At 43.0% G+C, this 27,425-nt stretch overlaps 1 protein-coding gene and 1 pseudogene across 1 annotated transcript in view; one reads left to right on the top strand and one right to left on the bottom strand.

Annotated features, from left to right (window-relative positions):
* The first annotated feature begins 1,107 nt into the window (after positions 1 to 1,107).
* The window catches only part of CCDC3 (coiled-coil domain containing 3), a 98,905-nt gene continuing 72,587 nt past the window's right edge, over positions 1,108 to 27,425 (top strand). Inside the window, exons 1-2 of the mRNA XM_065872627.1 lie at positions 1,108 to 1,481; positions 5,681 to 5,855. Of these exons, the coding sequence (XP_065728699.1) occupies positions 1,108 to 1,481; positions 5,681 to 5,855 (549 nt within the window). The remainder of the gene's footprint in view (positions 1,482 to 5,680; positions 5,856 to 27,425) is intronic.
* On the bottom strand, positions 24,401 to 24,838 carry LOC136118796 (large ribosomal subunit protein uL24 pseudogene; annotated as a pseudogene).

Below are 27,425 nucleotides of genomic sequence, written 5' to 3'. Positions count from 1 at the left end.
GAAAAGCTGTTTGCAGTTTACTGCTGAATTTATTTCTCAGGTGAAGGGTATTCAGAATCTGAATGTAGGAATTATGTAAAACATGAAATCATGTAACTAGGAAAATCAGAGCAGTCTAGCTTTGGCTTTTCAAATCTTTAAGGCTTTCCTAAGAGCATTATTAAAAAAATAAGGGGGGGGGGCTTCCCTGGTGGCGCAGTGGTTGAGAGTCCGCCTGCCGATGCAGGGGACACGGGTTTGTGCCCCCGTCCGGGAAGATCCCACATGCCGCGGAGCGGCTGGGCCCGTGAGCCATGGCCGCTGAGCCTGCGCGTCCGGAGCCTGTGCTCCGCAACGGGAGAGGCTACAACAGTGAGAGACCCGCGTACCGCAAAAAAAAAAAAAAAAAAAAAAAAAAAAAAGGGGAGGGCGGGTGGGGAGAGAGAATGAATGAATGAATCCAGAAAAGTTTGTTATATCACATTGAATTTCCTAGTTGACCTCTGCGATGGTAAAGTTAGATTTCTATGTTTTTGACTCTAAATGAACTACAGAAAATGCAAAAACGTATACAGCCTAATCATGGCAATTGACAGCGATCATTCTAAGGACGCCACATCTGGAACAGGCTTTGCGCCTGGAAAGCTTCGACCAGTCGGTCCGCGGGGCGCTGCAAGAGGTCTGGGCCGCCGCTCCCAGCACTGGCTTTTCCGCGGAGCCCGGCGCTCCCCAAACACGGCGCCTGGCCCGGGGCTACGGGTCCAGTGCCCCGCGTCTCCCGAGCTTCGCGCGCACTTGGCCCGCGTCCCGCCTCCGCCCCTCCCGCCGCCGTCCACGCCCCAGCCGCTGGGGGCAGGAGGAGGCGGCGGTCGGCCCTCCCCGCGCCCTTTTTAAAGCGTCACGGGCTAGGGCCAGCCGGCTGATTCTGGCGGCGGAGGGAGCGGCGCGCCGAGCGCCCAGGGCTGCGCTTCCCGGCCGGCGGGGCGGCGCCGTGGGCCGGCCGCTCTGGGCTCCCCGACGCCACCGGCGCCCCAGCTCCGCCCCGGGCTTCCCCGCCATGCGCCCCGGCTAGTGAGCCTCGGGCGCAGCGCCCACCAGGCCGGTCCCGCCGCTCGCCCCGCTGCCGGCATGCTGCGCCCGCTGCTGCTCGCCGCGCTCTGCCTGGCCGTCCGGCTGGGGACCTCCCGCAGCTGCCAGCTGCCCTCGGAGTGGAGACCCCTGAGCGAGGGGTGCCGCGCCGAGCTGGCCGAGATCATCGTGTACGCCAAGGTGCTGGCGCTGCACCAAGAGGTGCACGGCCTGTACAACTACCTGCCCTGGCAGTACGAGGCCGGCGAGGCGGGGCTCTTCTACTCGGCCGAGATCGAGATGCTGTGCGACCAGGCGTGGGGCAGCATGCTCGAGGTGCCCGCGGGCTCCAGGCTCAACCTCACCGGCTTGGGCTACTTCTCCTGTCACTCCCACACCGTGGTCCAGGATTACTCCTATTTCTTCTTCCTCAGGTGAGCCCGCCACCTCCCGCCCACACCACCCCCTCGGTCACCTTTATTCGGTGCCGGATCAGTACTTCCCACGGGATCCTGGCCGTGTGTGCGATGTTAGATGATGCCTTGAGCTCCTTCCCATACTCGACTCTTTCCTGCTCCTCCCGACGTGTCTGCAACACCCTGGGTACCTCTGGCTAAGACTTGGCAAAAGAGAGATGATTCTTTCGCTTAAAGGACAGGAGAGTGTTTCAGGCAAAAGCTCTAAGTGGTTTACAGCAACAAGTAGTCAGCCTATTCCAGGAGCAAAGGTTTACGCGGCGGGGTGGTGGGGGGGACTCCGGTGGGTGGGCGGGGAGACTCTGGTCACAGTGCTTTGAGGATATAAAGGTAAATCAGGCAGGAGCCCTCTGATTGAGTTCCATGAAAGTTGGTTTGTGGTCCAGATGAAATGCTTGTGGATAAGAATTCAGGTGATGGCGTCGACTCAAGTTTGAAATAAAGAACAGGTGGAACCCTAATTTAGGTGGAACTCTAATATAGGTGGGACCCTATGTTTTAAACTGGATTCGGTGGGAGTAGTTTGGGCTGGGCGGTGGTCAAAACAAAACCCCTTTGAAATCAGACTGTTGCTGGAATTCTGGTTCTGCTCTCCCTATGATTTTGAGCAAGTTACTGACCTTGCCCAGAACCTCAATAGCCTCACCTTCATAATGTGAGAAACAAGGCTGGTTGAGACTAAAACACAGTAACTCATACAAAACACCTGGTTCAGGTTAGCTGGGGAATGAATAGTTGCTCTTTTCTGCGCACCGGCTTAAATGCCAAGATGGGAATGGTGTGGAATGCAACCCAGCTGTTGTCCTCTTGTTTCACTCGTGTTAGCTCATATCAGCTGCCAGCAGACCTCAATGCCAGGCTCTTCGAAATAGCAAAGGTTTATGGAGGAGGGACTTGGGGGCGGTAAGGGCTCGGGGCGGGGTGTCACAGGGCTTTGAAGATACAGAGGTGAATTAGGTAGGACGCCCTGTCTGATTGGAGATTCCTGGAATCTCGTGCGGTTCCTTGAAAGTTGGTCTTGTGGTCACGATGAAATGCGTGTGGATAAGAATTCAGACGATGGGTTCAACTGAAGTTTGAAATAAAAAACAGCAGGTGGAACCCTAAATGCATTGGTTATCTCCAGTTGAAGGAGAAGACTGATACGTTAGATTCCATTTTGAGGTTCTGTATCTATCAAGATGGCGAGTGAATCCACGGCTGTGATGGGCTGTGGATTCACTTGCTATCTTGATCTTCAGGGGAGCCAGAAGATCCAGTCTTCCCAGCCCCTGGAGTAGCAGTAAGGATATATGGAATGACCATGACCTTGGCCTGCAGACTCACTTTTAGCTCTCGAGATTTCATGTCACTGAGAAAGAAAACAGTAAGTTCCACAGAGGGCCATCAGTAAGCTCATGTCAACACATGTTTTCCATATTGAAGCCAGAATATCTAAGTTTAGAATACATGGCGTGCTTTGTGTTGGCTTGGGTGGTTTAGCTAGATTAAGCTGAGTTTTTTTTTAATTGCTTGAGAAGTACAGTTTCTAAATGAAGTCAACAAGGAGTGAGACAGTATCTTCTTGATACAGAGAAACTTCACATAGATTTTTTTCATGCCTTTATTTAGGGAAAACACTGGGAACCCAGCTATAAAACTATTCAACAATAAAACTTTATTTTCCCAAGAAAAAAGAGCTGGGGCTTCCCTGGTGGCACAGTGGTTGAGAGTCCGCCTGCCGATGCAGGGGACACGGGTTCGTGCCCCCGTCCGGGAAGATCCCACATGCCGCGGAGCGGCTGGGCCCGTGAGCCGTGGCCGCTGAGCCTGCGCGTCCGGAGCCTGTGCTCCGCAACGGGAGAGGCCACAGCAGTGAGAGGCCCGCGTACCGCAAAAAAAAAAAAAAAACTGGAGTACTTGAAAAGACATTATTTTCTTTTCCGATTTTATAATGAAATACAGTTTTGTCTGCTGGCTCTGCGGTGGTCAGCCAACTCTTTCGTCTTTTGCTCTGACATGTTTATAAAACGTTAGGGCAGAAATACAGAGTCAAATGGTAGTCTGACAGATTTCTATTTCTCAGGGCTGTGTTGCCCTGATGTGTGTTAACAACTGCATACAAATCATTCCTCTTCTGTTATTCTGGGACCCACTGAGAAGAGAACAGATTCTGGTCAGTGTCACAGGAGAAAGTGGCAGTGGAGACTCCCTGGTGACCTCTAAATGCCCCCTTTGGGCTGAAGGGTAACTCCCATCTCTCCTTTTCCTTTTCTTGACTTTATCTTGCCAGCAGGTACTTTATGTGAGGCTCGGTAAAAATGTTAACTAACTTTCATACTGTCCTCACCCTGTGCCAGATGCTTTACTTACTTTTTAAAATGCAATCCTTACACCACCATTAAATAATAAGGCGCTGTTGTCACCCTCTTTTTATAGATTGTAAATTGAAGCTTAGAGAATTTAAGAAATTCACTTTGTGTCAGACAGGAGATAAGTAGCAATGGTAGGACTTGAATCCCGGCTCATTACAACTGGCTTTCCTTTCACCAAGAAACACTCTGAGAAGGAAGGCCACTTGGGAGACACAAGTAGACAAACAGACACATGTGCACACTCCCCCATTCCCCAACTTACGTTTTTTGAAAACCTTTTAGACTCGTGATGTGAGGCAGAGAAACAGTCACTCCTCTAATGAGAGCCATGTAAGACATTGTCGTATAATTGGCAGCTGCATCTAAATCAGTGAAGTTAGAACATACACTCACACCATGCACAAAAATAAACTCAAAATGGCTTAGAGACTTCGTGCCTTTATGAGACTTTCTCTCATAAACATAAGACATGACACCATAAAATTAGAAGAGAGCATAGGCAAAACATTCTCTGACATAAACCGTGCCAATGTTTTCTTAGGTCAGTTTCCCAAGGCAATAGAAATAAAAACAAATATAAACAAATGGGACCTAATCAAAATCAAGCTTTTGCACAGCAAAAGAAACCAATAAAAAAAAGAAAAGAAAGACAACCTATGGAATAGGAGAAAATATTTGTAAATGATGTGACAGACAAGGGCTTAATCTCCAAAATCTAAAAACAGCTCACACAACTCAACAAAAACCAACCCAATCAAAAAAATGGGCAGAAGACCTTAACAGACATTTCTCCAAAGGAGACATGCAGATGGTCAGTAGGCACATGAAAAGATGCTGAGCGTCACTAATTATTAGAGAAAAGCAAATCAAAACTACAATGAGGTACCACCTCGTGCCGGTCAGAATGGCCATCATTAAAATGTCTACAAATAACAAATGCTGGAGAAGGTGTGGAGAAAAGGGAACCCTCCTACACTGTTGGTGGGAATGTAAGTTGGTACAGCCACTATGAAAAACAGTATGACGGTTCCTCAGAAAACTAAAAATAGACCTACCATATGATCCAGCAATCCCACTCCTGGGCATATACACGGACAAGACTATAATTCAAAAAGATACATGCACCCCTATGTTCATAGCAGCGCTATTCACAATAGCCAAGATGTAGAAACAACCTAAATGTCCATCGACAGATGAATGAGTAAAGAAGATGTGGTGTATATACAATGGAATACTACTCAGTCATAAAAAAGAACGAAATAATGCTATTTGCAGCAACATGAGTGTAACTAGAGATTATCATACTAATTGAAGTAAGTCAGAAAGAGAAAGACAAATACCATATGATATCACTTACATGTGGAATCTAAAATATGGGACAAGTGAATCTGTCCACAAACCAGAAACAGAGTCACAGATAAAGAGAATAGACTTGTTGCCCAGGAGGAACGGGGGGAAGGGAGAGGGATGGACTGAGTGGGGTTAGTAGATGCAAACTATTACACTTAGAATGGGTAAACAACATGGTCCTACTGTATAGCACAGGGAACTATATCCAGTCTCCTGGGATAAACCATAATGGAAAAGAATATTTTTAAAAGTACATATACGCGTATAACTGAGTCACTTTGCTATACAGCAGAAATTAGCACAACATTGTAAATCAACAATACTTTAATTAAAAAAAAGCCATTGTCATAAAATTGGCAACAATGTCACAGTCTTCTGTTGACTCTTGATTCAGGATGGTACACCCTATATGGATCCAGTCTACAGCTCTGCTTTTTTCCTATTTTCCATTAGGATGGATGAAAATTATAACCTCTTGCCTCATGGAGTCAATTTCCAAGATGCCATCTTTCCAGACACTCAAGAGAACAGAAGGATGTTTTCCAGCCTTTTCCAGTTTTCAAACTGTTCCCAAGGGCAGCAACTGGCAACTTTCTCCAGTGACTGGGAGGTCCAGGAAGACACTAGGGTAAGAATTGGCTGTACCCTGAGCTACAGCAAAATAATGGAAGAGCTACATCTTGTGTGCATTTTGTGACCAAGGGAGTCAAGAGTCCTCTTCCAAAAACCCAAACCAAAGAGTATTTTCCTCCCTTCTCTGCCAGCAGTTAACAAACACTGCTCATAAACTTTGGATTTCTGAGGCTTTACTGTTTGGCGTGGGGTTCCTCACAAAGTGAGGGAACAAGATGGGATGAAGGCTGGCACACTGTGCCTCAGTTTCCGCTTCTGTAAAATGGAAACAATAGTAGCAGCTACCCCGTACGGCTGATGGGACATGATTTAACTAGGCAGGAAATGGAAATGTGTAAAGCCCTTAGATAGTACTTAGTGCTTAGTACATAGTACATAGTGCTCAATACACGTGAGCTATTATGACTACTACCACTATTATTATCATTATTATTGATAGCATAGGGCTCTAAGGAATTTTCTAAGAGGAAAGAAAAAGCCCTTAAGGAAATGGAATTAAATAATTATCATAGCTAACACTTCTATGATTCTTATCTATAGTTGCTAAGACGTAGAGGTACAGTGTGACCAAGGTAATTGTGGAATGTAAGGGTCGGGTAGTTTTGGGTGTGAAAGTATAAAAGGGATCTTTCAATCTGAGGCGGTTGCCAGAGTTGTGGGGACATTTTGAGGATTGTCACTTTCCCAGAGCAGTGGCATTGCCACAATAGACCTGTGGTGATTGTGGGACCAGGTCAGGGGAGGTGGTGGCCCATGGCTCCCAGTCTCCCATCTGAGATGTTTTGAGGACCATGTGACAGACCACTAGAGAGAGTTCTGATGTGGGGATGTGGGTGTCCCCTGAAACAAGGAATTTTTTTATGGGTAAATTTGCACATGTTAGGTGGCTTCCTTCTTTTCTCCTATCTGGGGTGGCCTTGGGGGATGTGACTTTCTCTTGTCTGGTGGATTGGCCCAGGGGAGCGGCCTTGTTTGCCCAAACCTCCTTACCTTCTGCCCAGGGCTCCCTGGCACCTGGAGGCTTTCTTCATGTTCTTTGCCCAAAAACTGTTCTCATGATGGGCAGGTGCATCCAACTAAGGAAAAATGTTGATTCTTACTTCCTTAACATGACCAAGGGTTCCTTCCTTAGGCCTACTCTACTGACAGAGATCTAGACTCCTCTGACCCTTCCTTCATGGTTTGCCAGAATTTTCTGAGTGCTTGTCTTATATTTTGCTCCCAACATGGTTCCAAGCACCTGTTTGTTAGTTTGTTTTTCTGCTCTTCATCTGTGCCGGCACCCACCCTGCACTGAACTGGACCTACCGAGTATCAGCCTGAGAATCCCCAGCCTGGGTCAGTCCTTAGCATGTTCCGAATGAAATCCTTTTAGTCTTGGTCCTTTGGGTCTCCATCCTGTGGGAGTTTTGCTTATGCTACTAAATCCTTGGTAACAATAGATTTATTTCAAGAGATCAGATGTTGTTCCAAAAATACCTTATAGCTTAGCCCCCAAACTCTTTAGCTATATAACTGATTAGCTCTGTGGTCACATGATGAAGCTATTAGCATTTCCCTGGAATTAGATTTTTCCATCATTAGAAAAAAGTAGAACAATAGAACCATGGAGAATTGTTTCAGTGTGAAGGCAGTCCTATTTCTGGTGGTCAGATGTTGATCTTGGGGAGAATTCCTTTTCCCTTTCATCACCCTGGTCTCTTAGACAACAAAGGGTGGGCGTGTGCATTCGCTCTAAGAGTCAGAAGCTTCTGGGGAGGAAAATTAATTGTTCCAGATTGCTGAGCTGCTGTGTAGCTGAAGGCGTTTATGGACCTTGTACTTTTCAACACCTTGGCTCTCTCCATTTTTATCCGTGGTCCATTTTGAAATGTACCACATTAGAGCTAAATTAAATTAGCTAGTTCATTTGAGAATTTAGGTTTAAACTAAAACTAAGTTGGCTTTCTGGTAAATGTTGTTAGCATTTACATTTTACCACACTCCTTGAGAAAGTTTTTTGGCCTCTGGAGTGACTAAAGTAGCTGTGAATTGAAGATCTGAGAGTTAGATGAAGAGTTATTGACAATTACTTGCTCCTTTCTTCCAAAAAAGGCTAAAAATTCTCTGCCTTTTCTGTCTGAAGGTGAGCATGCTATTTTCTCTCCTACGCAGGATAAACACATCCTATTACATCAGAAGCTATGTTTTTCCTAAGGTGGTGGGTTCTCGGTCTTAGGAGGGATCAGAGGAGCTGTGCAGGTCACCTTTTTACTCCAGTTAGACTCTTGCTAATCGGAACACATGAATCCTTCATTTGTTCTGAGACCTTTATGAATGGCCTTGGATGTCCCACGTTAACGTGGCTTTCTTGAATTACGTGCTGTATCTTAGATGATGATAAATCCCGGAGGAACACTGAGTTCTTGTCCTTTCCACTGTTGCTGCTGCTCTTCTCTACGCCCCCAGTCAGCTTGAACGGTGGATCTAGGCTCTGGTTGTGAAGGGCACATCTCATTCTTTTCTCTCCTAGTTCTCACTCGCTCAGAGCATCACATGAATCTGGGACTCTAGGGTCCATCTGGAGGTTAAGAAATGGAACCAGAGGAAAATCTTACGTAGGGAAAGTTTTTGTGATGCGCACCCAGGGTGACCCGCAGCTCATCCTCAGCAGCCAAGTCCTCCCATTCTCTAGTTCCATCCTCAAACGTTCCACCCATGCCTCAGACGGTAGAAACACAATCTTGCTCCTGTTTAGTGTCTCTCTGGTGCAGTATCGTGGTGTTAATGGGACCGCGGGGGATGTCTTTGGCAAGTTAGAGCATCCATCCCGTTTTCTGGCAGGGTTCTCTCCACACCAGCCAAGAAGATTTTCCTTCTTTTCTTCCCTGCTGGGTGAGTGTAACAATCAAAACAGAAGTTGTCTGTTTTCCCCTCTCAGCAAGTCCTGTCCCCTAGGACCAACACCCAGACGGCTCCACACTGTTCTAGAATGTCATGGGAATGAAGTAAAATCTGTGAAGGACCTGATGCCATCTTTCTTTTTTCCCATTTTGGAGTCAGGAAGGATGGTGGGGGAGTTGTCATCCTCCAAGCTGCATCAGAAGGGACGTCGACTTTTCATCAGGAGATTGAGATTGGCTCAGCCATTTCCAGAGGCGTGACCTCAGGCAGGACCCTTAATTTCTCACAACCTCAGTTTTCTCATCTATAAAATGGGGCTAAAAACATATAAACTGTCTCAGGTTGTTATAAGGACCTAATTAGAGCACATGTTTTGAAAGCACTTTGTCAAGTATAAAGAGTGATGACTGTAAATTGGTAATTCGAAAGTAGGGCTTTAAAATTTAAAGGACATGTAGCTTTAAAAAAGCTTCCTGCTTCTTCCCAGGGCAGTGGCAGAGTGGTGGCAGCAGTGGTGACAGGGATATGTGTTGGAGATGGGAACAGTGATGGGGAAGCTGTCATGTGTGCTGTAATTCATTCAATAGAACTTATTGGGTTCCAGCCAGGGAGCACTTAAAAAAAAAAAATCGTTTACTGAATTATAAACCATGTTCATGTGGATTCCCAAATCTAAAAGTACAAAATGGTAGTCAGTAGAGTTTTTTTCTCCCACCTCTGACACCCATCCACCCAGTTCCCCCCCCCACCCTCCAAACAAGTAACCACTGTTAACAGTTTCTTGTAAACGTTCGATGAGTATTCTCATCCAACAAACAATTCAAACGTGATTTATTGTCGTCTTTGCCACCAGGGGCGCTGCACCATACACACTTTGCTGTGCCCTGCTTTATTCATAAGCAGATCTTTAAAATCTTTCCATGTCAATGCATGTAAGTTGCTTTAAACTGTGGCATAGTATTCCATTGTATGAATGCCTCACTGTATATATTTAATCAAGTCCCCTGTTGATAGGTAGTTACGCTGTTTCCAATTCATTGATATTACATAGAGCGCGGACATGTGTAACGTTATACATACCTCATTTTGTGGGACTGTTGAGTCCAATCTTTTTTTTTTTGAGATCTATTATTTACTTATTTATTTTATTTTATATATTTTTGGCTGCATCAGGTCTTAGTTGCGGCATGTGGGATCTCCGTTGAGGCAGGCGGGATCTTTTGTTGTGGCGCGCGGGCTCTTCATTGTGGTGCGCAGGCTCCAGGGCGTGTGGGCTCTGTAGTTGTGGCGCAAAGGTTCCAGAGTGCGTGGGCTCTCTAGTTTGCAGCACGTGGGCTCTAGTTGAGGCGCACGAGCTCAGTAGTTATGGCATTCGGGCTTAGTTGCTCCGTGGCACGTGGCATCTTAGTTCGCTGACCAGGGATTGAACCTGCGTCCCCTCCATTGTAAGGCAGATTCTTTACCATTGGACCACCAAGGAAGTCCCAAGTCCAAACTTTAGCAAATATTTACTGACTGCCTACCGTGAGGCAGCTGCTGTGTTAGATACTAGAGTTTCAGTGTTGAGCAAAATAGAAAGTTCCTGATCTCGTGAAGTTTATAGACTTAGTGTTGATGGTGGACACAATCAAAAGACCATGTTAATGACTTTATAATTTAAAATGGAAATCAATGCTCCAAGGAAAAGAAAGGAAATAATCAGGGTGTCTGATCTAGACTTAGGGGTAAAGAAAGCCTTTTCCGCTGAATTGATAATAAGACTAAAATCTGATGGATGAGGAGGTATCTTAGTTAACGTTGGGGTAACTGGGAAATGAGAGCAATCCAGAGAGGGAGAAGAATCTGTGCAAAGGCTCTGTGGTAGCAGGGTCCATGGTGCCTTTGAGGAAACCAAAGAAAGCTCCTGTGGCTGGAGGAAAGGGAGTGAGTGAGAAGAATGAGGCCAGAGCAGTAGGTGGGGTCAGACCATGCAGGGATTGATAGATCCTGGTGAGGATTGGGCTTTGTTCTACAGTAATGGGAAACCCTTGATGTTTTGAAAGCAAGGGGTGATGGGAACAAATTCACACACACACACACACACACACACACACACACACACACCAAAAAAAACCACCCAAAGTGGCAGGAGTAGGGAACTGGATTGGAGGGGATCCAGGTGATATGGTAAGAACAGGTAGCGGTGGTTAGAAAGCTGCCAGATAGATGTTGGACCAGGGTGGAGGCAGTGGGGGTGGAGCAATGTAGGCAAACTTGAGAGAGATTTCGGAAATAAAATCAGTAGATGTTCATGACGGTTTGGATTTGGGTGGTACAAGAGGTGGGAGGGTCAAAGGTAACTCCGGTGTTCCTGGCTGCCTGCATGCCAGGACTAACACTGATAAATGGGGATAGGACAGGTGTGGTAGGGAATTCATGAGTCTAGGGTTGGACATGTTGAGTTGAGGTGCCCTTGAGCCATCCATGTGAGATCTTGAGTGGGTGGTTGTGTCTGTAACTTTGGAGCTTTGAGAAGAGCTCTGAGTAGAAGATATACCTTTGTGTCTGATCGATAACTAGGTAGGTGTCAGCTGAAACTGGACACGGATGAGACTTCCATGGGAGAGGGCTTAGAGTAAGAGTAGAAGCCCTAGGGCAGGACTGAGTGGTGTAGAATGCTAACACTGGTGGAGAAGGAGCAGTCAGACCGGTACGAGGAAAACTAGGAGAGTCAACGGCACAGAATGTCTCCGGAAGGATAAGTGATCAACAGAACCAAAAGCTGTTGAGAAGTCAAGTAAGATGAAGTCAAGTAACCACTCGACTTCGGTGGCAGAGATGAGGACAGTTCCATAGAGTGAGGGAGGAGAATCTAGGTTGTGGGGTGTGAGGAGAGAGTGGGACAAGAGGATATGGAGATAGTGGGAGTGGGCAGTGCTTTCAGGACATTTGGCTGTGGAGGGTTGAATACAGATGAGGCTGCAGGCGAAGGCGGCAGAACAGCTGGGTGGGGGTGGGGGGCGGCCGTTGTATTTAAGGATGGCAGCCATCCAAAATAAATAAATAAAGATGGCAGCCATCCTGTTCAAAGCCTCTTGGTCCCTGTTTGCCTAGTCATCAGATGCTGTCTTCCCAAGTAGACTAAACTACTCGAGGGCAGGGATATCTGTTTTATTCACTATTGTATATTTGGTATATTTTTATGGTGTCTTACACATTTGTTGAATGTATTATCTCTCATTCAGGGAGCTCTGAGGCCTTAGTAAGCAGAGGCCTCCTCTTTCTCCCTCTCTATTTCTATTTTCTGAATTAAAATTTAAAATCCACATGTAGCAGAAGTCACTCTTTTTCATGTACCGTTATGTTTTGACAGATACACATGGTTGTATAATCACAACTACAACCACAATATAGAAAAGTTCCATCATTGCCAAAACCCTCCCCTGAGTTGCTGCCATATAGTCAGACCCTTCCCCAACCTCAACTCCTGGGAACCTCTGGTTGCTTCTCCAACTACTTTTGCATTTTCCAGAATGTCATGTGAATAGAATCATATATGTTGCTTTTTTTTTTTTTTTTTTTTTTTTAAGCTTGGCTTCTTTTTTTTTTTTTTTTTTTTTTTGTGGTACGCGGGCCTCTCACTGCTGTGGCCCCTCCCGTTGCGGAGCACAGGCTCCGGACGCGCAGCCTCAGCGGCCATGGCTCACGGGCCCAGCCGCGGGGCATGTGGGATCTTCCCAGGCCGGGGCACGAACCCATGTCCCCTGCATTGGCTCTTGGACTCTCAACCACTGCGCCACCAGGGAAGCCCTAGCTTGGCTTCTTTTATTTAGCACTTGAGATTTGTCTATGTTTTATGTATCTGTAGTTCACTCCTTTTTTATTGCTTAGGAATATTCTGCTATAGGGCTGTACCACAGTTTTATTTATCCATTCAGCAGTTAGAGATACTTAGGTTGTTTCCAGTTTTAGGCTACTGGAGCTGTTCTAAATAGAGATGTATGGTTTCTGTGTGAAAATAAATTTTTGTTTCTCTTGGATAAATACCTTGGATGGGTTTGCTGGACCATCAGGTAAGTGTATGTTTAAATTTATCAGAAAATGTGAAACCGTTTTCCGGGGTGAGTGTACCATTTTGCATTTGCATTAGCCCTGTATGAGATTTCCAGTTGTTCTGCATTCTCATCAGTACTACATATTGTCAGTTAAAAAAAAAAAAAAGGATATTCTAATAGGTGTGTGGTGCTATCTCATTGTGGGTTTAAAAAAAAATTCTACATATAAGTGAGACAAACAGTATTTGTCTTTTTCTGACTTATCTCACTAAACAGGATGCTCTCAAGGTCCATCTGTATTGTCACAAATGGCAGGATTTCCTTCATTCTCATGGCTGAATAATATTCCATTTTATATGTATATACCACATTTATCTTCATGCACTTGCTGATGGACACAGGTTGTTTCCATGTCTTGGCTATTGTGATTAATGATTCAATGGACATGGTACTGATTTCTTAAAGGTACTGATTTCATTTTCTTTGTGTATATACTCAGAAGAGAGTTTGCTGGATGGTAGTTCTATTTTTCATTTTTTGAGGACCCTCCATTTGGACTGTTGCCCATAATGACTGCATCAATTTACCTTCCCACCAACAGTGTCCAGGTGTTCCCTTTTCTCCACATCCTTGCTCACACATGTTATCTTTCATTTTTTGGACACTAGCCATCGTGACAGGCATGAGGTGATATCCCATTATGGCTTTGGTTTGCATTTCCCTGATGATTAGTTGGCCATTTGTATGTCTGTTCAATTCCTTCAACCATTTTTAAATCAGGTTGTTTGCTATTTACGTGTATGAGTTCCTTGTATATTTTGCACCAGATAGATGGTTTGCAAATTATTTTCTCCCAATCCATAGGTTGCCCTTTCATTGCATTGATTCCTTTGTTGTACAGAAGCTTTTTATTTTGATGCAATCCAATTTATCAATTTTTCCTTTTGTTGCCTGTGCTTTTGGGGTCCTATCTAGAAAATTATGGCCCACACCAATGTCAAGAAGATTTTTTTTCTAGTTTCAGGTCTTACCTTTAAGTCTTTATTTTGAGTTAATTTTTGTATATGGTGTGAGATAAGGGTCCAATTTCATTCATCTGCATGTGAATGCAGTTTTCCCAACACAATGTATCTTTTAAAAATAAACTTATTTGCTTATTTTTGGCTACACTGGGTCTTCATTGTGGCACACGGGCCCTCTCTAGTTGAGGCGAGCGGGGGCTACTCTTCGTTGTGGTGTGCGGGCTTTTCATTATGGTGGCTTCTCTTGTTGCGGAGCACAGGCTCTAGGCACGTGGGCTTTAGTAGTTGTGGTGCATGGGCTCAGCAGTTGTGGTTCGCAGGCTCTAGAGCGCAGGCTCAGTAGTTATGGTGCACGGGCTTAGTTGCTCCGCAGCACATGCAATCTTCCTGAACCAGGGCTTGAACCCATGTCTCCTGCATTGGCAGGCAGATTCTTAACCACTGCGCCACCAGGGAAGCCCCACAATGTATTAAAGAAACTATTCTTCCCCCTTGTGTGTCCTTGGCATCTTTCCTGAAGACTAGTTGACTGTACATGTGTGGATTTCTTTCTGGGCTCTCAATTCTATTCCACTGGTCTGTTTTTATGCCTGTATCATACTGTTTTAATTACTATAGCTTTGTAATATGATTTGAAATCAGCAACCATGATGCCTCCAGCTTTGTTCTTTTTTCAAGATGGCTTTGACTCTTCAAGATCTTTTGTAGTTCTACACACATTTTAGAATTGTTTTTTCCATTTCTGTGAAAAATGCCGTTGAAATTTTGATAATGATGGCTTTGAATCTCTACATCACTTTGGGTAATATGGGCATTTTAGCAATATTAATTCTTCCAATCCATGAATATGGGATACCTCTATTGATTTTTTGTCTTTCTCTCATCAATCTTATAAAGTTTTCAGTGCATAGACCTTTCACTTCCTTGGTTTAATTTATTCCTAGGTATTTTGTTCTTTTTGGTGCTATCATATATAGGATTGTTTTCCTCATTTCCTTTTCAGATAGATTGTTGTTGGTGTAAAGAAATATAGCTGCTTTTTTGGCATATGTTGATTTTGTATCCTGCAACTTTACTGGATTCATATTTTCTAATTTTTTTGTGTGTGGAGCCTTCAGGGTTTTCTACATATAGAATCATGACATCTGCAAACAGATAATTTTACTTCCTTTGTTTCAATTTAGATGCCTTTTATGTCTTTTCTTGCTAGTACTTCCAGCATTATGTTTAATAGAATTGGCAAGAGTAGGAAAAGCTTTCCATTTTCCCCATTGATTATGATGTTAGCCGTGGGCTTTTCATAAATGGCCTTTATTGCGTTGCAGAAATTTCTTTTATACTTATTTTATTGAGAGTTTTTGTCATGAATGGGTGTTGAACTTTGTCAAGTGCTTTTTCTGCTTACTGAGATGATCATGTGTTTCAAATTGTTCATTTTGTTAATGTGCTGTATTACCTTGATTTGCATATGTTAAACCAACCTTCCATCCCAGGGATAAATATCATTTGGTTGTGGTGTATAAACTTTTTGATACATTGTTGATTTCAGTGTGCTAGTATTTTATTGAAGATTTTTGCATCTACGTGCATCAGAGATATCGGTCAGTAGTTTTCTATTCTTGCAGTGTCTTTGTCTAGCTATGATATAAGGTGAGGCTGCTGTCATAAAATGAGTTTGGAAGTATTCCCTCTCCTATTTTTTGGACGAGTTTAAGAAGGATTGGTGTTAATTCTTCTTTGAATGTTGGTAGAATTCAGCTTTGAATCCATTTGGTCCTAGGCTCTTTGCTTTTGGGAGTCTTTTTATTACTGTTTGAATCTCCTTATTTGTTACTGGTGTGTTTAATTTTTCTGTTTCTTCTTGTTTCAGTATTGACAGGTTGTATGTTTCTCAGAATTTATCTATTTCTTTTAGGTTTTCCAATTTGTTCACATAATTGTTCATAAATAGTCCCTAATCATTCTTACTTCTGAGGTATCTACTGTAATGTTGCTTTCATTTCTGTATTTATTTCAGTCTCCTCTCTTTCCTTCTTAGTTTAGGTAAGGGTTTATTGATTTTATTTATTTCTTTCAAAAAATCAACTTTTAGTTCTTTTCTGTTATTTTCTAGTCTCTATTTGATTTATTTCTTCTCTGTTCTTTATTATTTTCCTCCTCTGATAACTTTGGGTTTAGTTCTTCTGTAGTTCCTTGAGGTGTAAATTTAGGTTCTTTATTAGAGATCTTCTTTTATAATATAGGCATTTATCACTATAAACTTTTCTCTTAGTACTGCTTTTACTGCATCCCAGAAGTTTTGATATGTTGTGTTTTCATTTTCATTTGTTTCAAGATTTAAAAAAATTCCCTTTTGATCCATTGGTTATTCAAGTGTGTGTTGTTTAATTTCAGTGTATTTGTGAATTTCCCTCTTTTCCTTCTATTATTGATTATTCCATTGTGTTCAGAAAAGATTCTTGGTATACTTTTAATCTTTTTAAATTTGTTAAGACTTGTTTGTTACTTAACATGTGGTGTAACATGTGATATATCCTGGAGCATATCTGTGTGCGCTTGAAAAGAATGTGTACTCTCCTGCTGTTGGGTGAAAAGTTTTCTATATGTCTGTTAGGTCCTTTTGGTCTATACTGTTGTTCAAGTCCACTCTTAATTGATTTCTGCATCTAAATGTTACCTCCATTATGAAAGTGGGATACTGAAGTCTTCTACTATTATTGTATTCTATCACTTTTTCCTTTGGATTTGTCAATATTTTATACACTTAGGTGTTCTCACATTGAGTGCATATATATTTACAATTATTATATCTTCCTATTGAACTGACCACTTTATGATTATGTACTGACCTTTATCTCTAGAGACAGTTTTTAAAACCTACTTTGTCTGATATTAGGATAGTCACTCCTACTTTCTTTTGGTTATCTTTCACATGGAATATCCTTTTCCATTCCTTCACCTTCAGTCAATGTGCCTTTGAATCTAAAGTGAGTTTCTTCTAGATACAATACAATTGTTTCTTTTCTTAAAAATAAATTTATTTAATTAATTTATTTTTGGCTGTGTTGGGTCTTCATTGCTGCGTGCAGGCTTTCTCTCATTGCGGCGAGCGGGGGTTACTCTTCGTTGAGGTGTGTGGGCTTCTCATTGCGATGGCTTCTCTTGTTGCGGAGCATGGGATCTAGGTGCACGGGCTTCAGTAATTGTGGTGTGAGGGCTCTGTAGTTGTGGCTTGTGAGAGCTAGAGCACAGGCTCAGTAGTTGTGGCACACGGGCTTAGTTGTCTGCAGCATTGAGATCTTCCTGGAACAGGGCTTGAACCCGTATCCCCTGCATTGGCAGGCAGATTCTCAACCACTGCGCCACCAGGGAAGTCCCAATACAATTATATCTTAATTTTTGTATGTATTCGGCTATCCCATGTCTTCTTATTGGGGAGTTTAGTCCATCTACATTTAAAGTGATTATTGATAAGGATTTACTATTGGCATTTTGTTCACTGTTTTTTGTTTGTCTTATAGTTCCTTTTCCCATGTTTTTCTCTCTTGCTATCTTCAATGTTTTGTGCTGTGTTTTATTTTGTATGGATAGGTTTTTATTCCTTTGTCTTTTTTTTAACATCTTTATTGGAGTATAATTGCTTTACAATGGTGTGTTAGTTTCTGCTGTATAACAAAGTGAATCAGCTACACATATACATACATCCCCATATCTCCTCCCTCTTGAGTCTCCCTCCTACCCTCCCTATCCCACCCCTCTAGGTGGACACAAAGCACTGAGCTGATCTCCTGGTGCTATGCGGCTGCTTCCCACTAGCTATCTGTTTTACATTTGGTAGTGTATATATGTGAATGCCACTCTCTCACTGCATCCCAGTTTACCCTTCCTCACCCTGTATCCTCAGGTCCATTCTCTATGTCTGCGTCTTTATTCCTGTCCTGCCCCTAGGTTCTTCAGAACCTTTTTTTTTTTTTTTAGATTCCATATATATGTGTTAGCATAGGTTATTTGTTTTTCTCTTTCTGACTTGCTTCACTCTGTATGACAGTCTCTAGGTCCATGCACCTCACTACAAATAACTCAATTTTATTTCCTGTCATGGCTGAGTAATATTCCATTGTATATATGTGCCACATCTTCTTTATCCATTCATCTGTTGATGGACACTTAGGTTGCTTCCATGTCTTGGCTACTGTAAATAGAGCTGCAGTGAACATTGTAGTACATGACTGTTTTTGAATTATGGTTTTCTCAGGGTATATGCCCAGTAGTGGGATTGCTGGGTTGTATGGCAGTTCCATTTTTAGTTTTTTGAGGAACCTCCATACTGTTCTCCATAGTGGCTGTATCAGTCTACATTCCCACCAACAGTGCAAGAAGGTTCCCTTTTCTCCACACTCTCTCCAGCATTTACTGTTTGTAGATTTTTTGATGATGGCCATTCTGACCCGTGTGAGGTGATACCTCATTGTAGTTTTGGTTTGCATTTCTCTAATGATTAGTGATGTTGAGCATCCTTTCATGTGTTTGTTGGCAATCTGTATATCTTCTTTGGAGAAATGTCTGTTTAGGCCTTCTGCCCATTTTTGGATTGTTTGTTTGTTTTTTTGATATTGAGCTGCATGAACTGCTTGTACATTTTGGAGATTAATCCTTTGTCAGTTGCTTCATTTGCAAATATTTTCTCCCATTCTGAGGGTTGTCTTTTGGTCTTGCTTATGGTTTCCTTTGCTGTGCAAAAGCTTTTAAGTTTCATTAGGTCCCATTTGTTTATTTTTCTTTTTATTTCCATTTCTCTAAGAGGTGAGTCAAAAAGGGCTTTGCGGGCTTCCCTGGTGGTGCAGTGGTTGAGAGTCCGCCTGCCGATGCAGGGGACACGGGTTTGTGCCCCAGTCCGGGAAGATCCCACATGCTGCGGAGCGGCTGGGCCCGTGAGCCATGGCCGCTGAGCCTGCGCGTCTGGAGCCTGTGCTCCACAACGGGAGAGGCCACAATAGTGAGAGGCCTGTGTAACGCAAAAAAAAAAAAAAACGGTCTTCCTGTGATTTATGTCATAGAGTGTTCTGCCTATGTCTTCCTCTAAGAGTTTTAGAGTGTCTGGCCTTACATTTAGGTCTTTAATCCATTTTGAGTTTACTTTTGTGTATGGTGTTAGGGAGTGTTCTAATTTCATTCTTTTACATGTAGGTGTCCAGTTTTCCCAGCACCACTTATTGAAGAGGCTGTCTTTTCTCCATTATATTCTTGCCTGTTTTATCAAAGATAAGGTGACCATATGTGTGTGGGTTTATCTCTGAGTTTTCTATCCTGTTCCATTGATCTATATTTCTGTTTTTGTGCCAGTGCCATACTGTCTTGATTACTGTAGCTTTGTAGTCTAGTCTGAAGTCAGGGAACCTGATTCCTCCAGCTCTGTTTTTTCTTTCTGAAGATTGCTTTGGCTATTTGGGGTCTTTGTGTTTCCATACACATTGTGCAGTCTTTTTGTTCTAGTTCTGTGAAAAATGCCATTGGTAGTTTGATAGAGATTGCATTGAATCTGTAGATTGCTTTTGGTAGTATAGTCATTTTCACACTGTTGATTCTTCCAGTTCAAGAACATGGTATATCTCTCCATCTGTTTGTATCATCTTTAATTTCTTTCCTCAGTGTCTTATAGTTTTCTGCATACAGGTCTTTTGTCTGCTTAGGTAGGTTTATTCCTGGGTATTTTATTCCTTTTGTTGCAGTGATAAATGGGAGTCTTTCCTTAATTTTTCTTTCAGATCTTTCATCATTAGTGTATAGGAATGCAAAGGATTTCTGTGCATTAATTTTGTATCCTGCTACTTTACGAGATTCATTGATTAGCTTCTGTAATTTTCTGGTAGCATCTTTAGGATTCTCTATGTATAGTATCATGTCATCTGCAAACAGTGACAGTTTTACTTCTTTTCTGATTTGGATTCCTTTTATTTCTTTTTCTTCTCCGATTGCTGTGGGTAAAACTTCCAAAACTATGTTGAATAATAGTGGTGAGAGTGGGCAACCTTGTCTTGTTCCTGATCTTAGTGGAAATGTCTTTCTTTTGTATAACTTCTATACATATTTTCTTTGTGGTTACTAAGGGCTTAAGTAATATATCATGTATCGAATAGTTATGACATTCTGTTTTAAGCTGACAACTACTTTACTTCACTTGCATACAAGAAATCTTGTCTTTTCCCTCTCCTCCCCACCACATTATATATTCTTGATGTCACAGTTTACTTTGACCTTTATATATTTGTTAACATTCAGTTTTAGTTGTTTCTAATACTTTTGTCTTTTATAGTATATAGTAATATAATATTGTTTTTGTCTCTATATTTACCTTTATCAACTAGTTTCACACTTTCTTACGCTCTCATATTTCTAATTAGTGTCTTTCATTTCAACTTGAAATACCTTTAGCATGTTTTATAAAGCAGGTGGTAAAGTTTCTTAGCCTTTGTCTGAGGTAGTCTTTATCTCTCCTTTGTCTTTTTATTGGAGTATAATTGCTTTACAATGGTGTCTTAGTTTCTGCTTTATAACAAAGTGAATCAGTTATACATATACATATGTTCCCATATCTCTTCCCTCTTGCGTCTCCCTCCCTCCCACCCTCCCTATTCCACCCCTCTAGGTGGTCACAAAGCACCGAGATGATCTCCCTGTGCTATGCGGCTGCTTCCCACTAGCTAGCTATTTTACGTTTGGTAGTGTATATATGTCCATGCCACTCTCTGGATCTGTAGTTTTTAAAGTGAAATTCGAGCCCAAATGGGTCAAGAAAATCATAATTCAGTTCATCCATATCTTCCATAAAGCCCTAGAAGTATTTGATTTAAAATGTCCCTGGAACTTTGCTTGGGCAGTCTAGTTTATCACACTATTTGTTCAAGAACAAAGATATCCCTTAGGGATGGAGGAGTATAACGTCAGTTTAACAAGTATTTGTGACTTGTTAAGTGTAAGTTAAGTACTTTTTCTGTATTTAGTCTTCTTTGATACCTCATCAAAACTCAAAAAGTGATAGTTTCTTAAAAGTTAGTTACAGTGCAGAATCAGAAACCTTATCAATGACCTTTTTGTATTCCTACATGAAAATCCAATAGTCTTTCTTGCGCTTTGAATGGATTTTTTAATCCATGCATGATTTTTGTAGCATGATGAATTGACCATGTGAAAAATACTCGTTCAGAGTTATACAGATGTTGAAAACATTGAGACTTTTAATTATACAATATTAAAAAACCCTTTTCATCAGTATCACCATTGATCTCATCAGGAAAGTCTTGAAGCAATGGAAAAATGTCAAGCATGCAGCGGCAAGTTTTCTGAAATTCTAATTTTTGCTTGAAAGCTCAAATTTTATCAGTGGCAGCAAATACTGCTAGTTTTCCTTGAAGTGAGAGGCTTATTTATTCATTTTCAAGAAAATGTCTATCAAATACTCAAAACCATAGTTTTTCTGTCATTCATCCTTTCAAGTAAAAATAGTCTTTCACAAAGAAAGCCACTAGTTCAATTCAGAACTCAGTCATCTAAGTACTCTTCCTTGAGACAACCACTGTACTTTGATGAGCAGCAGAAGTGCTTTCTGTGCTTCTGAATTTCTTCAGAATATTAAAAACGTGTGTACTCAAGGGCCAGGATTTAATTAATGGTTTTTACCGCTTCATCAAGGACGTTCTTTTTTTTTAAGACTTTCTGATGTGGACCATTTTTAAAGTCTTTATTGAATTTGTTACCATATTGCTTCTGTTTTATGTTTTGGTTTTTCGGCCCTGAGGCATGTGGGATCTTGGCTCTGCGACCAGGGATCAAATCTTCCCCTGCATTGAAAGGCGAAGTCTTAACCACTGGACCGCCAGGGAAGTCCCATCATCAAGGACATTCTTAAACTGCCTTTTTCTTTTCTGCCCACACAAGGCACTGAAAAATATAATGCCTCTTAGTGTCATTTGGTCTGCTGCCTTGATTCGCACTAGGTGCCAGCAGTTTTACTCACCTTTGCTGTTGCACCAACAGTGCAAATGTCAGCACAGTGAACAAGACATCTTAGTATTGTTCTGAAAATAGTTTTGATTTCATGGGCTCCCCTGAAAGGATCTCTGGATCCCCCAGGAATCTGCAGACTTGGAGAACCACTGCTCTAGACCAGCTAGGTGAATGGCAAACTAGGAGGTGTTACCTGAGCTGAGTTTGGATGGGGGACATTTCACATTCTGAGCTGGGAAAGGGGGATGTGTGACCACACAAAGGGGCCCAGAATTTCAGAAGGCCTGGAGTCAACATGGAGCTTGGAATGGTTTCAGCATTTCAGCTTGGAATGGGCTTCTAGCAGTGAGAGTAGTGGGAGTTGTATAGACCAGATTGTGGAGGGTGATGGATACCTATGAGAAGAATTCAGGGCCTGGGATTAAGCAGATGTGGATTCTAATATGGTCTGCGCCCACTAACTAATGTTAATCTTGGGCAAATCCATTTACTTTGATGGATCTTTATGCTTAACACGTAATTAATATATGCTCAATAGGTATCTTGTTCATTGAAATTAAACAATTTCATCTCTGGAAAACAAAGTGGTTATATTTTATTTCTCTGAGGGTTCTGTAAACACTGAAAGTGATTCTGTTCTTATCACGGTTGAGTCAATTGAAACTCAGACAAACTGAGGAATGTGGGTGGACAGTGATGGCGCCGGAAGTGGGATCAGGGTCTCCCGGCTTCAAGTTCACGCTATTTATGTGCTCCATCCTGCCTGTTCCCTGGTCTCCTGCCTCCCGAAGCTGAGAGATTTTCTTCTCATAGACTGTTACTTCCCTGACGCACTTCCTACTTGCTATCCTTCCTTTATGCAGCTGGTCTGGTTTTGTCCTTTGATTATGCCGTTAGTGCACACTTTTGTGTGTGTGTGTGTGTGTGACACTTATCACAAATACAATGGTTTATGAAAATACTGGCTTACTATTCATGTCCCCCAACCGGGATATAAACTCCTTTTTACTGGTTGTTGTATTCCCAGGACCTAGCATGGTTCCCTCACATGGTAGGCATGGGTACCAAAATACAGAAGAGGGTTGTAGGGCTTCCCTGGTAGTGCAGTGGTTGAGAGTCCGCCTGCCGATGCAGGGGACACGGGTTCGTGCCCCGGTCCAGGAAGATCCTACACGCCACGGAGCGACTGGGCCCGTGAGCCATGGCCGCTGAGCCTGTGCGTCCGGAGCCTGTGCTCCACAACGGGAGAGGCCACAACAGTGAGAGGCCCACGTACCGCAAAAAAAAGAGAAGAGGGTTGTAAAGTATCACATGAGTGGTGTAGGCAGTAAAAGCTTTAGGAAGTCAGAGAAAGGGGGGATCAATGGGGCCTTGAGTATCCCAGGAAGATTTCAGAGAAGAGAGGGGGCTTGATCTGGACCTTGTAAGATGATCTGTAATACGGTTGACCCTTGAACGACACAGGTTTGAACTGCACGGGTCCATTTATATGCAGATATTCTTCAATAGTAAATACAGTACTACACGGTCCATGGTTAGTTGAGTCTGAGGATGCACAGGGCCAACTATGTTATACGTGGATTAACCCCCGTGTTGTTCAAGGGTCAGCGGTTTACTGTTTTCAAAGTACTTTTTGTGATATCAAGGGTCATGCTATTTACTTATCCTCTAGTTGAATGTTAGTAGCTTTTAGATTGCCATTAATGGGTCATTCATTGGCCAGGTAGAACCAGAACTGTGAAGGAGGTGGGGTGGTGGTCTTTTTCATTCGTTCATTTATTCAGACCTTCACTGTACACGTATTTATTGAATACCTGCTATATGTCAGGCACTGGGATTACAAAAGAAAAAAAGAGAAAAGAGTTCCCTGCCCTCCTAGAGCTTACACTGTAGTGGGATGAGGGAGAGACAATCAATACATCAGTCAATACATCAGTCAATAAGAAACATGTCAGTTAATGATGTTTGGCAAAGAATTAAAAGAGGGTGGTAAATGACAAAGAGGGGTGACACCTACACTGAAGTCTGAATGACAAGGGCAAAGGTCAGGTGGCAAAGCATTCCAGGCAGGAGAAGAAGCCAGTGCTGCTCTGCAAGACCCTGCTAGGCATGCTTGAGGGATGGAAAGGTGCGAACGGAGCATTGTTGGTGGGGACGAATGGAATGAGATGAGTTTAGAGAGGTGAGCAGGACCCGGACCATTCAGAGCTTTCTAAGCAAGGTCAAGTTTAGATCTTTGTGCTTCGGGGAGCTGTTGAGTGGAGTGATGTGCTCTGAGTGATGGAGGCAGGGTCTAGGGGACAGCAGTGGTGCTGGAGAGGAATGGCTGGATTCAGGATATGTTTGGAAGTGGGGCTTTTCCTGTGTTCCTCCAGTTGTTTCCTGATCACAGTCTGCTCTTCTATCCCCACTTTTTAAGACTTTTCCTTTTTCCTCTTCATATAGGGCCTCAGCCACCCCAAGGTGTTGGCTAAGTACCATATTTTGGGTTGCAAAAGTTACACTTCATTTTGGGAATATTTGCATCTTAATTTACTAATAATTTGCCCTTTTTTCATTTTTAACAGTTTTTAATGAAAGTTGTATTCAAGATTACTTTATTTCTGCATCCTCTCAATTGTTTCTTCCTTATATTTGCCCTTTTCCTTTCCTACTTGGTGAGATTTGGCTTTACGTTCGAGGATCTTTTTGCGGTCTTTGTTCGGTTTTAGTCTGGTGATAACCACCTTGCTGGGGTGAATGCCCACAGGGACAGTTGTGCTGTTAGCGTTCTCCCAGTGCACTCGTTCAACGTAGATGACATATTTCTTCCTGTAAACCTGGACTGCCTTGCCAATTTGCTGCCCTCTGTAGTGCCCTTGTACAACATGAGCTTCATCATTCTTTCGGATGGGCATGGATCGGACATTGTACCTCTGTCTCAGCTCTTTAGAAACAGGGGAAGACATAATCTTCCTGCGAATGTGGGAAGGCGCATTGAAATGCCTTTTCCTCTTCTCGCTTGGGTCAGAGGTCACAAAGGGATTGCACTTCATTTTGGCCGCTGGTGCTTCAGCAATGGCCGCAAAAGGGAGGAGAGCAGTAATTTTTAAAAACAAAGTTTAAAGTGGCAATTTGCATCTCGTTAAGGTTTTAGGATGAGTCTTGGTTTCTAACCCTGACTCAGTACCAATTGTGATTTTGTATATCACTTAGCCACTCTGAACTAAGTCTCCTTATCCGTAAAATGGATCAGATTATACCTCCTATGCATCATTCATAGCCCTGTAATAATAAGCAACTGAGGGACTTCCCTGGTGGTGCAGTGGTTGAGAGTCTGCCTGCTGATGCAGGGGACGTGGGTTCGTGCCCCGGTCTGGGAAGATCCCACATGCCGCAGACCGACTGGGTCCGCGAGCCATGGCCACTGAGCCTGTACATCCTGGAGCCTGTGCTCTGCAACGGAAGAGGCCACAACAGTGAGAGGCCCGCGTACCGCAAAAAAAAAAAGCAACTGAGATGATGATTTTAAAAGTACACAGTTGCAATTACGTGTGAAACGTTGTCTTGGCTTTCATGCCCCTGTGTGTACCCGTTCTCCATCACCTAGCTTGCAAGAGTGAGAATAAAAGATCTTGAGGCAGGCAGGCCTTTATTCCATCAACAGAGATCTTTGATACTCCTTACGTTCTCAGCATTGTATGGTGTATTATGGAGGATATGGTAGAGGAAGATGACCTGGTGTCTGAACTCAAGCATCTAGTTAGAGAGATACAATTAACCCATGTGGAAGGATGGATACTGCTGCAGGGCCTTATGACCCAGTGGGAAGGATTTGGATAAGTGGAGAGAAGATGAATTCAGACAGGAAAGAGCATGAATGGAAGCCCAGAGATGAGGATGAGGGTAGGTTAGGATAGCAGAGCTGCACGCGGGGGATTAGAGGACACGTGAGGACACACAAGTTAGTGGGTCTGCTCCGGAAGTCCTTGACTTGTTATCAGGTATATGCAGTCCACACTAAAAGGAGGATTCCTCTGACATGTTGTAGAGGTGATGGTTTGTGGCTGTACTGTGCAGGCTGTCATTTCTTCTTGACTCCTGCCTTCAATTCTGAGCTTTATTGAAACACAGTCATTACTTTTAAGCATTGACTAATACCCTATGTAGTTACTTTAAAAACCCCACACACTTCTTATTTTGGAATAAATATAGATTCGCTGGCTGTTGCAAAGAAATGGAGAGAAGTCTTTGGTACCCCTCACCCATTCTTCCCTGTTGAACATGTTGTATAACTAGTGCAATAGCAAAACCGGGTAATGACACTGGTAAAATGCCCAGAGCGGAGTCACCAGTTATACATAATGCACTTGTTTGTGTGTGTGTAGCTTCCTGTTGCTATCAGCACAGTCAAGATACAGAACCGTCCCATCACCTCGCACTCCCTCGTGGTACTCCTTATAGCTACAACTTCTCCATTGTCCATTCCCAAACCCTGGCGGCCACTCATCTGTTCTCTATCTCCAGAATTTTGTCTGAGATTATCTTCTTTCTCTCAGCATAACTTCTCTGAGGTTCATCCAAAGTTGTTTTTCTTTTTATTGCTGAGTAATACTCCATGGTATGGTGGACCATCATTTGGTTAACTATTCACTCACTGAAGGACATTGGTTGGTTTTGAGTTATCAGCTATAATGAAAGCTGCTCTGAACATTCATGCATAGGTTTTTGAGTGGACAGAAGTTGTCGTTTCTTGGACTTCCCTGGTGGCGCAGTGGTTAAGAATCCACCTGCCAATGCAGGGGCCACAGGTTCGAGCCCCGGTCTGGACAGATCCCACATGCCACAGAGCAACTAAGCCCGTGTGCCACAACTACTGAAGCCTGCGCACCTAGAGCCCATGCTCCACAACAAGAGAAGCCACCGCAGTGAAAAGCCTGCGCGCAGCAACGAAGACTCAGTGCAGCCAAAAATTAAAAAAAAAAAAAGGTGACTTCCCTGGTGACACAGTGGTTAAGAATCCGCCTGCCAATGCAGGGGACACGGGTTCGAGCCCTGGTCCGGGAAGATCCCACATGCCACGGAGCCACTAGGCCCATGCCCCACAACTACTGAGCTTGTGCTCTAGAGCCCGTGAGCTACAACTACTGAGCCTGCATGCCACAACTACTGAAGCCTGTGCGCCTAGAGCCCGTGCTCCGCAATGAAAGAAGCCACCGCAATGAGAAGCCCGAGCACCGCAAGGAAGAGTAACCCCTCCTTGCCTCAACTAGAGAAAGCCCGGGTGCAGCAACGAAGACCCAGTGGTGCCAAAAATAAATAATAAATTTAGAAAAAAGGGTATGCCACTTAAAAAAAAAAGTTTTCATTTCTCTACAGTAAATGGCCAAGAGTGTCATATGCCAGGTCATCTGATGAGTCCATTTGTCATTTTAAAGGAAACTTGCAAACTGTTTTCCAAAGTGGCTGAATCATTTACATTCCCACCAACAATGTATGAGTGATCCAGTTTTTTGCATCATTACTGTTTGCTATTATCACTATTTTTTATTTTATCCATTCTGATAGGTGTGTTCTCATTGTGTTCAAATTTTTTTTTAGATGTAATTCACACACCATAAAACTCACCCTTTTAAAGTATAT

The sequence above is a fragment of the Phocoena phocoena genome, chromosome 2, assembly GCF_963924675.1.
Source record: "Phocoena phocoena chromosome 2, mPhoPho1.1, whole genome shotgun sequence".
NCBI lineage: Eukaryota > Metazoa > Chordata > Mammalia > Artiodactyla > Phocoenidae > Phocoena > Phocoena phocoena.
Note: the sequence above shows the minus strand (reverse complement) of the source record. Positions and strands in the feature narration are given on the sequence as shown.